Raw genomic sequence first — 12167 nt, 5'->3', positions numbered from 1 at the left:
AGCCACCTTTAGCCCACCTTCAGTCCTGGGGTCTTGGGACCCAGTCCCACGTCAGGCTCCCTGCATGGAGCCTGCTTCTCTCTCTGCCTGTGTCTTTGCCTCCCTCCCTCCCTCTGTGTCTCTCATGAATAAATAAATAAATAATCTAAAAAAAAAGAACTTCACTAGCTCCACCAACCCATTCTACCAGATAATCACTATTTGCTGTGCTCGTAAAGGTTACAATTAAAATAGCTGCTAAAACTTAACAGACAAGGAAAAGGTGACCGATGGAACACGACACTAGGTTAATTTGTAGAGAAATGATAGGTATGCATAGTTTCTTTTAAAGAGACAGCCTTTATTGTAAGGATTTTTACACTGAAGAATTCAAAATGTGGTAAAGTTTTTTGGAATTTATTGATTTGTATTTAAAAGGAACTGTTGACACAGATTCACCGGAAATCATCCAAACAAGTGAGAAAATACAGGTAATACTACTGAAACAGTAAAATAATTCCAGGTCATATGTTTTATTCAACAGAACAATACCTTAAATGCTGTCATTGATATGAAAACTGACTGCTCCTTACTCTTCTAAACACACAGTGGTATAATTAACAATATTCAATCACTTCTGTTCTTTCCTGAATATATAAAAATTAAAATACCAATTAAAAAACTAATATATCTCCTCTTTAAATGTTTCTTACAGATACAATTTCAATATTTTCATTCAATAGTGGTGTGGTTTAAGAGATTTTTTTCATTCACAAGTCAAACAACAATCCACCCAAAGGGAATGGATAGTCTATAAGCTCATATTGCAAATAAAGACTTCAGGAATGCAGCAACTGACATTTCTAAAATACAAAACGGATAAAATTCTTGAGAGAATACATGCAGTAAAGCTCTAAGCAGCTGGCCACAGAACTAGAACATTCTACCGATGATATGAATTCAATGGGACTCCAGATGCTTCCAAACTCAACTTGAACTCTCATCTTAGGCTTTGTATTTTGCTTTTCCAGTTTCACTAATGACACAAACATGCTATAAAATAAAAATCCAGAAAATTGCATTAGAAAAGCGTATTCTGAAATGAAAGGCAAGAAGAGCAGTCTGCATGGCTTGCGTGAACTGTACGGTGCTGCAGGGTCTTTCCTGAACAGAGGTTGCTGTGGTCTTCCTAACCTTCCTTGCCTGGGTGCCCAAACGCACTCTCAGGCTTCGTGCCTACACAGCAGAGGCAGGTGTTTGAAGGAGAGTGAGTGAAAAGCCTCAAACCAGTTCATTTATTCCTTACTTATGACCACATCTATCATCGGAAATAATAATGGGACAGTTATTGTATATTAAAGCTGTTCAACTATTGCAGCCAGCAAGAAGTGTCACTCCAGCCTGGCCAACTTCCAGCTCTAAGGACGTGTGCACTTGACTACAGCTTTATGTGTCTAATGGGAACCACCAGTCTGTTCAAATTATGAGGTGCTGGAAAGAGAAAACAATTCTTCTCTTTCGTAAATTTTTATATGGGTTCTGAAAAATGAGAGTGAGAAAAAGAAGCATTACTTACATTCAAATCCCTGAAGTATTCATTATAGTCAAGGGCATATCCTACAACAAACTTGTCTGGAATTTCAAATCCAACAACTAAAAAGAATCATAAGTCATCATTTAGATACAGAAAATATCATTTTCAAATCTAATGCTTACAAACGTGCCTTCTCTACAAATACTCTCTAAAGTAACTCTAAGCCATTTCATATGAAACTTGTTCGGGTTAAAGATGGTTAAATGATTGACAGAAAAGTAATTCACTTACAGTCAGGTTTATAGCCAACACTTCGAGGGGTCCTTTTCACCAGCAAGCTGTTAATTACAAAATGTAACATGTGACATACGGAGCTATGACAGGGCATTAAGAAAGAGAACATTAATGTTCTAGAACATGGTTTTACCTGCATGAATACTATGGTCGGTTTCCACACACCCAAAGAAAGACTGACACGGGGAGCTAGACCACAGGGATCACTGGGCAGAGGCAGCAGTAGGTTCACACCACAGAGGAGGCCCTTGACTGATCCTCACCCAGAACACGATAGGCTGTTCTAAGAGCTACACCCGGACTACTAATGCACCCACTGAGGGGCAGTGAATTGAAGGATGAATGGATGGGGAGTACCAATGAGCAGTTTCAGAATCCCTGGAAATCCAATCCTAAAACTACAAATGGGTGCAGGAGATGTGAGCATCACCTTTTCAGACTTTTAATACGTGGCTTATAGAGATCTTTAAGCTAAAAAATAAGTAGCATGCTGGAAGAGCTAGTATTTATTTTTGAGAGCAAAAACTGCAGTAGGGATAAGCCACCTCTAACATAAGCTAGTTTTTGTGACCCAAGTGTGTACTACCTGTTGAGATTTTTCAGCCATTAAAAAAAGCTATTGACACTGTTTTGATAGCCTTTACATATGTCAAAGGCAGTCCCACTAAAACTTAGGATTTAATGCTTTCTTAGATAAATATATTTAAAGAGCTGGAAAGGACAGGGGTGTCTGGGTGGCTCAGTGGGTTAAGCGTCTGCCTTTGGCTCAGGTGTTGATCCCAGAGTCCTGGGATCAAGCCCCCTCGGAGCCCCCTCCTCTACCTTCATCTGGCTAACTGCTCAGTGGGGAGAACTTGCTTCTCCCTCTGCCTCTGCCCTGGCCACCCCTTCCCCACTGCTCGTGCTCACTCTCTCACTCTGCTCTCTCTCTAATAAATAAAATCTTAAAAAATAAAGCTAGAAAGGACATAAAGTGATTTTCAACCTTAGCTACACATCAGAATCACCTGGGAACTTTAACAAAACAAAACTCAGATACCCAGGGCCACACCGCTGACCAATTACATGAGAATTGCTGAGAATGGGACACAGACATAGGTTTCCTTTTGTTTGTTTTTTTTTTACAATTTGTTTAAGTAAATAAACTATACAGGAATACCTCAGAGATCTTGCCGGTTTGGTTTCAGACCACCACAATAAAGCAAGTATCACAATAAAGCAAGTCAAAGGAATTTTTTGTTCTCCCAGTGCACAAAAGTTGTTTACACTATACTGCAGTCTACTAAGTGTGCAATAGCATTATGTCTAAAAAATGTACATATCTTAATTTAAAAACATTTTATTGCTAAAAAATGCTAATCATCACCTCTGAGCTTTCAGGAGTCATAATCACTGATTACAGATCACCACAGCAAATATAATAATAGTGAAAAAGTTTGAAATATTCCAAGAATTATCTAAATGTGACAGAGACATGAAGTGAGCAAATGCTGTTGGAAAAATGGCGCCTATAGACTCGCTCGATGCTGGGTTGCTACAATCTGTAAAAAAAAACACAATATCTGCAAAGTGTAATTAAGCAAAGCACAATAAAACGAGCTATGCCTATATTAGAAGTTACTAAGCAGATATAAAGTCCAATGTTAATAGCTTATTTGAATTTTTCACTTTGAAATGATTATAGATTCCTAGGAAGTCATGAAAAATGCATAGGGAGGTCCCATGTGCCCTTTGCCCAATTTCCTCCAATACTACCAGCTCACATACTGGTAGATTACCACAACCAAGTCAGGGACTTTGGGGAACTGACTTTATCAAGAGTCCACCAGTCTTACCCACATATATTTCTGTGTGTGTGTGTGTGTACTCCTGTGCAATTTCACACATGTGGATTCATGTAACCACCACTACACTCAAGATACAGGGCTTTCCATCACACAAGGTTCTCTCTCGCTACCTCTTTATTTATAGTCACACACCCCCATCACCTCCCTTACCCCTGGCAACCACTAATCTGTTCTCCATTTCTATCATTTTGTCACTTTAAGAAGGTTGCATAAATGGAATCATATAGTAGTTAACCTTTTGAGATTGGCTTTTTTTTTTTAAGTAGGCTCCACACAACCCAAAGATCAAGACCTGAGCTAAGATCAAGGGTTGGACACTTAACCAACTAAGCCACCCAGGCACCCCTCGAGACTGGCTTTTATCAGCACAACTCCCTTGAGACTCATCGGGGTTGTTGGGTAGATCCATAATGTGTTCCTTCACACTGCTGAGTAGGATTCCATGGAAGGGTATACTGCAGTGTGTTTAGCCATTCACCCACTGAAGGGCATTTTGGTTGTTTTCAGTTTGGGGCTATTACAAATGAAGCTGCCATGAGCTTGCATATATGAATTTCTGTGAGGACCTAAGTTTTCATTTCTCTGGGATAAATGCAAGTGCTGGAGTTGTATGGCAGCTACATGTTTAGTTTCTCACAAAACTGACAAACTGTTTGCCAAAGCAGCCATTCCATTTGACATTCCTATCAGTTAATAGTCTAAATTTTTAATTGAACTCTTTAATTTAAAATGCTTATCTAGGGGCACCTGGGTGGCTCAGTGGGTTAAGCATCTGCCTTCAGCTCAGGTCATAATCCTGTGGTCCTGTGGTTGAGCCCCACATTGGGCTTCCTGCTCAGCAGGGAGTCTACTTCTCCTTTTCCCTCTGCCTGCCGCTCCCCCGGCTTGTGCACTTTCTAGCTGTCAAATAAATCAATAAAATATTAAAAAAAAATAAAATTGGGACGCCTGGGTGGCTCAGCGGTTGAGTGTCTGCCTTCGGCTCAGGGCCTGATCCCAGATTCCCAAGATCGGGTCCCACATCAGGCTTCTTGCATGGAACCTGCTTCTCCCTCTGCCTGTGTCTCTGCCTCTCTTTCTGTGTCTCTCATGCATAAATAAATAAAATCTTTTAAAAAATAAATAAAATATTTTTAAAAATAAATCAAAATAAAAAATAAATAAAATGCTTATCTAGTCATTCTTAAACCTGCACTGAATAAAAAGAGTAAGCTTACTCAGAATAAGCTGCCATGCTTACTCTCTTTATGTATCAAGCACAAATACACACAAACCATAAACGGATATATATCTGTGATATTAAAATCTAATGGTGAGGGAGGGATTAAGAAAAAAAAGGTTAAGAAACACCGACTTAGCCAACCCTATCACTAAGAAAGGACTTAAGTACTCTCTGAGCACTCTACACCTTGCCACACAAAATCTTTCATGAGGCAGTCTATCTCAATTCCACACCATACCCTAGGAAAGAGGTTACAGACTACCCTTTGCCACAGTAGAGTGACACTGAAAATCCTAAAGGGCATGTAGAGAAATAAGCAAGTACACTGATTGGTTCAGAGGAAGCTACTCAGTGCTCTAGAATGCATCACTAATAGATACTCTCTCGTCACACTTGTCCCAAACCCACTGAAAGGGACACACACACGCATCAGCTATCAGGAAAGCCCCAAAGGACAAACTGCTGACATACGATTCATCAGGAGGCTCACTCTGATTCAGAGATGCTCAATATTTGATACTTTGCTCCTTTATTTTTTTATTTTTATTTTTTTACTTTGCCCCTTTATTTTTTTTGATTTTTATTTATTTATGATGGTCAGAGAGAGAGAGAGAGAGAGAGGGAGGCAGAGACATAGGCAAAGGGAGAAGCAGGCTCCATGCACCGGGAGCCCGACGTGGGATTCGATCCCGGGTCTCCAGGATCGCGCCCTGGGCCAAAGGCAGGCGCTAAACCACTGCGCCACCCAGGGATCCCTATTTTGCCCCTTTAAAAGGGGTTTATCAAAACCAAATAACCATTTAGGAAAAAAATTCGATTACTATCTGACCCCTATCCCAAAATTACAGAGTGGCCAAAGATTTAAAAAGAAAAGATAAAATTGCCAAAGTCTAAAAAACCACCCTAGGTGTTACCCTACCAAAATCTTAAGGTGAAAAAAAAATCTTAAGGTGAGAAAGCATGAACCGTAAGCCACGTTGCCCTGGTTCAAATCTCACCCAAACAGAATGCTCGGCACTGTGTCTTTGGACAATTCCCTATGCCTTGCTATCCTAATGCGTAAAGTGGGAGTAACAGTTCTACCTCAGAGTTGTTAGGGATTAAAGCTACAATTATAATTATGTATAATTATAATTAAATTAGAAACAAAGGTAGAATAAAGCAAAAGCCAAACAGCACAGGTAGGGCCTGGAGGTGAGGATGACATATGTCGACACAACATCATTCAACTGCAGGAGCTCTGGATCCTCAGAACCCACCCCCTTCCTACTACCTACTAACCCCAATTTGGGATCCTTGGTCTCAATTCTTCAAGAAAAGTCCCGAATCTTCTGCCATGCTACTCGGGACAAGTTGACATTATTACCATGCTGGAAACCAAATGTTAACAGTATTAAGCAAAGAGATGACTGCAATGAAGGGCTTCGTTAACACATGACAAGATCATTTACAAAGGACATTTAAGGAGTCTTAAATTTGAGATCATGTTACTTTTTGAAGATGAAACAAGCTGAGAACATTTACACTTACAAAGAAGCAATAACTTAATCCTGTTTCAAATGAAGAAAATATCCTGTTAAAATGTCATATACATACCTTGCAACCTTGACCATCTTTGGATTATGCTCCTTGACCAAGGAAAGCAAAGTCTGCATTGTTTTCCCAGTGTCAATTATATCCTTTTAAGAAAAAACAAGACATTTAAATAGCAAATAAAATGGAGTCATATAAACACAAAATACTAAAATCCCATGTGCAAATAGAATAATGCTATTTTTTTCAGTGTAGCCCCCTCCCGGATGCAGATGGTTAATAGACCACACTCTGAGAAACACTGCTTTATACCATCTTGAAAGCATCCGAATTTTTTTTTTTTTAATTTTTTTTTTTATTTATTTATGATAGTCACAGAGAGAGAAAGAGAGGCAGAGACACAGGCAGAGAGAAGCAGGCTCCATGCACCGGGAGCCCGACGTGGGAATCGATCCCGGGTCTCCAGGATCGCGCCCTAGGCCAAAGGCAGGCGCCAAACCGCTGCGCCACCCAGGGATCCCGAAAGCATCCGAATTAATAAGGTGTTACTATATAAAATGACTGTATATGAAAATGAATCTTAGCTATTTATTCAAAAGTAAGACATTATTCAAAACAAACCTAACTGGGAAAATACTTCTTAAACCAGAACCCTAATGTTCTTCAATGAAAATATTCCACAGATGGTATAAAGTGGTGCTTCACAAAGAGGGGTCTGTGAGTCATCAGAAACATCAGGGCTGGAGACTTGTGAAAAAAGTAGATCCCTGGGCTGTGGTGGTTAGAATTCCAGTGGCCCTCAGACTCTCGTCCCCTAGTGTACACACCCATAATAACTCTCTACCCCCAGGGTGAGCACAACCTGAGAAAGTAATGGGACAGTCACTCCTGTGCTTAGTTATATTATATGAGGTAACTCTAGCATACTGGACAGAGGATTTCCCACTGGTTTTGAAGTCAGCTGCCATGTGAGAAGGCCACGTGCAAGGACATGAGGTTGGCTTCAGGAGCTGGGAGTGACTCCCGGAGAGCAGCCAGCAAGAAAATGGGGCCCTTGGTCTTATAAGCACAATGACTAAGTTCTGCCAATGACCTAAATGAACTTGGAAGAGGATCATGAGCTCTGGGTAAGAAAGGAGCTCCAGCCTTACTTCAACCTGATGAGACTCTGAGCAGAAGACCCAGGTAACCTGTACTCAGGCTCCTGATCTGTGAAAGCCTAGACACTAAACATGTACTATTTTCAGCTGCTAAGTTTGTGGTCATTTGTTTGGCGGCATTACCTTAAACAAAATCGATCTGAAGTGGAATTAATGAATCTACATTTAAAAACAAGCAACCAGGGGTGCCTGGGTGGCTCAGTCCGTTAAGCACCCAACTCTTTTTCTTAAGATTTTTTATTTATTTATTCAGAGAGAGAGACAGAGGCAGAGACACAGGCAGAGGGAGAAGCAGGCTCCATGCAGGGAGCCTGACGTGGGACTCGATGCCGGGTCTCTAGGATCACACCCTGGGCTGCAGGTGGTGCTAAACTGCTGCGCCACCGGGGCTGCCCAGCATCCAACTCTTAATCTCAGCTCAGAGCCGAGAGTTCAAGCCCTGCAATGGGCTCACACTGGCTGTGGAGCCTACTTAAAACAACAACAACAACCACCACCAAGCAACCAGTTCTCAGGGATATTTATGTACATGAATCCTTGAAAACAGTATCACCTGTTTAGTTTTTGATCCATAAGCTTAAGTTTCTATTTATAACAACAAAAATGAATTAAGGGTTATTGGTGCTCTTAAGCCTTAAACATTTTACATAAAGAATGAGAACTCACTCCACTGGTAAGAGTATAAAGCATACAACCACTCTGTTGAGTAACTTGGCAATAACAGCAAAATTGAAAATGTACCAACTCTACAATCCAGTCAAGCCTATATATAGAAGGAACTCACACAAGTGCAGGCCGAGTACTGCAAAAGGATGCTCTCAGCAGACCTATTATAGTATGAAAAATGGAAGACTTGCCCTATTCATAGGGCAATAAATTGGTGGACTTGTATACTGCAATGCTATTTTGCATTTTAAGCCAACTACATACGTCTCAACATGAATAACCTCAGAACTTACTGTGAGTGAAAATAACAAGATGGAAGAGAGAATATGTATAGTGCAGCACTATGTAAAGTATTAAGTCACAAAATATGTTTTGCATATGGATACATACATGCAATAGAAGTATTAAAAAAACATGCATGGGAATGATATATATCAACTTTAAAGAAAGAAAAAACTTTCAGGCACAAAAGAGAGGAGTAAGAAATATACCAACAAATCACCAATAAATTATCCAATAAAGAGAAATTACCAAGTATTTCTTACAAAAAAAATCTCACTCCCTTATAACACAAGCCCACCATTAAAATTGATGAAGAGGAATTTCTTTCCCTGGACTGCCTTTAGGACTGTGCATACTAAGTTAGAAAATCATAAACTGCATATTAAAAGCATGTAGAACTTACCTCAACAATCAAGACATTCTAGAAGAAAAAGAAATGAAAATCAGTGCAATGAATCAGACAGTGTTTCCAATTATAACTCAAATCACATCCTAACAAACTCATTATCCAAATTCTTGTTTTTAAGATAGTTTCCTATATCAAACCCGGATTTAAACAACAGACTATCTGCTAGAATTTGGAACTCTTTAATATGAAATCTTCACTGTGATATAATTTTTAAAAATAAAATTTGACCTATATGTTCATTTTTCAAATTCTCATTACTTTAAACAGAAGTCTTATCTTAGGCAAATCATGAAGTTTCTCTGGGCCTCAGTTTACCATGTGTAAAATAAGGGACTTGAACTAGTATGTATCTTTCAACTCTAACATTATAACTATGATGGTTTGTACTATAACTGAAAAATCATGCACTTAATTGACCATATGGACTCCAATTCAAAACCCATTTTCTCATTAGGCTGAAACTGATCTGTATTTTCTGGATGTGTTCATATTCTTGAACTCAACTAAAGAAAGGTACCAATGGTTCCTTCCACCATAAACCCTCATACCAATTTCTACCTCTCAGGATTTTATAGCTGGAAGAGCCCATACAGGAAAAACCATCTAACAATTACCTCCAAGGTAAAGAAGAGTCCTTATCTGTTCTTATAGGAATGAGGTAACATTTCACATTTCTTATAGGAACAAGGTAACATTTCACATTTCTTATAGGAACGAGGTAACATTTCACATACTGGTTATAATCACTGTAACAAGAAAGATTCATGCTATGTTGTGTATTTGTAGTTCTTATTTCTTGGTCACATACTTATTGCATCAAAACTTTAACCTTCTACATATTCTTCTAAGACAGTGGCTACCAAGGTAGGGCGCACAAGATCCACAGGGTTGCAAGAGAGAAATAGTAGACTCTTAAACCTCACTCTGGCTGAGAAATACTTTTGCTATTATTTTACAATATACATAATATTATTATAGTGTGTATTATCACTTTTCCTCATATCACAACTACTTTGTGTCTTTTCAAGATACTGCAACCTCAATCTTTAGTAAAACTGAATATAATCAATTAATGGACCAATAATTGTTTCACCACCTACTATGTGATTATTTCTCCTACATTTTCTCTACCCTAGCTAGCACATTTGAAGAATAACATTCATCCTAACTGTGGCTCACTGCTGCAGCAATGTGTTCCATGGGATAGAGTGATAGTTTGAAAACAGCACTGAATTATGAAACAGAGAAACTGGATTCTAGTCTTAACTCTCATACTAAGTAGCTGCACGATCTTGATTATGTCATAATCATAGACTTCTAATAATATGAGAGAGTTTGTACAAATCAAGTACAATACAGAGAGATTACATATTTGTCCGATATAAAATTGTAGCATCTGGAGTATGATCTCAATACTGTTTTAAAAATAATGAATGACATTTGGGGAATATAAAAAATAGTGAAAGAGAATAAAGGGGAAAGGAGAAAAAAATGAGTGGGAAATATCAGGGAGGGAGACAGAACATGAGAGACTCCTAACTCTGGGAACCGAACTAGGGGTGGTGGAAGGGAAGGTGGGTGGGGGGTGGGGGTGACTGGGTGAGGGGCACTGAGGGGGGCACTTGATGGGATGAGCACTGGGTGTTATTCTATATGTTGGCAAATTGAACACCAATAAAAAATAAATTTATAAAAATAAAAAAAATAACGAATGAGAAATCCTACCCTTATTGAGAGCTTATTTTATGTCAAATAGCTACATCCTTACTTCATAAGTGAAAAGAATGAGGCTCAGAGGTCAAGTGATTTGCCTTAAGTCATAAAACTAGCCAAGTGGTAAAGAGGTATTTTCAGGGTCCAAAGCTCATATTCTCAACCACTAACTGGAAAAGGAGAAAATATTTATATACCTATGTATCTGCACACAGTGTCCCAAAAAGATAAACTGAAATAGAAAGTCTAAATAATCCCACAATCTCACCACCAAGAAATAACTTCACCTGAGATGTCTTGATTTTTTTTCTACATAAACGTGCTCTACTGTGATTATCATGAAAAGAAAATTATTTTAGAAAGAGACCTTTCAAGATCAAAAAGCCACGTAATAGGATAGAACCACTGGGTGGGAAAGGCAAGGTCAAATGGAATCCCAGGAGGCTTTGAAGGCTAGGCCCCTTCCAACACTAAACACTGGTTATAAGAGTAAGGGCTTCAAATGACTTCTAAATATGGGCGAAGTGTGCTGAAAGGAAAGAATAGGTCTGGCAGTGGTCTATAGGATGGGCAGGAGGGGAAAGAGTCAACAGATTATAATTTCTCTTTTGAAGTTTTCAAAAGATGTTGAGGAGGACAAGATTAGTTTGGCAAAACCCTGACATGGGATCAGAGAATTTGATACAAGTGCTGTAGGCTAAAGTTTCCTAACAGATACTCAGTCAAGTAAGCGGCAAATATTAAAATCTAAAAGCCAGAGGAAGAAAAGTGCTTTGAGGTCAGAAAGACCTGCATTTAAGTTCAAGCTCTACCACTTGCTGGCAGTGTGACTTTGGATAAGCCCTTCAAATCTGCTGAGTCTTAGCTTCCTGACCTGTAAAATAGGGGTTAAAATAGGGGTAACAGTATCTACCTCATGAGATTGTTATGAAACTTTTATGAGATTATGCCTTTATATTTGGCAGTGTTTACAAGTGAAAAACTAACTGGCAGCTGGAAAAAACATAGCACCCTATCATTTGTCATTGTACTTGAAAATCATTTCAATGCATCAGAAGAATCATACTCAAATATCTTAATACCTCTATTATTTCTGCCAATTGTCTATACTGGCAAAATCTTGATGTATTTAAAAAACTCTTTTTGAGATTTCTTAAAAATAGTAGTATGTTTGAATTCACTAAGTATTCGGAAATACCAGAAGCTGCTGTTAAGAGGTCTATATGCTTTATCTCACTGAATGCTCTTAACTGTGAGGTGGCTGCCATTATCGTCCCCATCTTACATATAAGAGACAAATAGGTTAAATAATAATCTGCCCAAGGTCACACAGAAAAGGTACTGAGCCCGGCTTTGAATCACAGCTACCCATTTTGGGGTACCTGGCTGGCTTAGTTGGTAGAGCATGCAACTCTTGATCTTGGGGTTGTGAGTTTGAGCCCCACGTTGGGTGTAAAGTTTACTTAAGGAAAATAAAAAGCTGCCTATCTCTAGAACCTACACTTTCACAGCTACTACATGATACTAC

At 39.0% G+C, this 12167-nt stretch overlaps 1 protein-coding gene across 2 annotated transcripts in view; it reads right to left on the bottom strand.

Moving 5' to 3' along the window:
- Window positions 1-359: 359 nt before the first annotated feature.
- The window catches only part of HPRT1 (hypoxanthine phosphoribosyltransferase 1), a 38295-nt gene continuing 26487 nt past the window's right edge, over window positions 360-12167 (bottom strand). For both annotated transcript variants that reach the window (NM_001003357.2, NM_001313818.1), the window contains 5 exons: window positions 8921-8938; window positions 6473-6555; window positions 1805-1851; window positions 1556-1632; window positions 360-1032 (listed from right to left, as the gene is read on the bottom strand). In NM_001003357.2, the coding sequence (NP_001003357.2) occupies window positions 985-1032; window positions 1556-1632; window positions 1805-1851; window positions 6473-6555; window positions 8921-8938 (273 nt within the window). In that variant the 3' untranslated portion in view covers window positions 360-984. The remainder of the gene's footprint in view (window positions 1033-1555; window positions 1633-1804; window positions 1852-6472; window positions 6556-8920; window positions 8939-12167) is intronic.

This window comes from Canis lupus, chromosome X (genome assembly GCF_011100685.1).
Source record: "Canis lupus familiaris isolate Mischka breed German Shepherd chromosome X, alternate assembly UU_Cfam_GSD_1.0, whole genome shotgun sequence".
Classification (NCBI taxonomy): Eukaryota; Metazoa; Chordata; class Mammalia; order Carnivora; family Canidae; genus Canis; species Canis lupus.
This window is presented reverse-complemented; position numbering and strand designations above follow the sequence as displayed.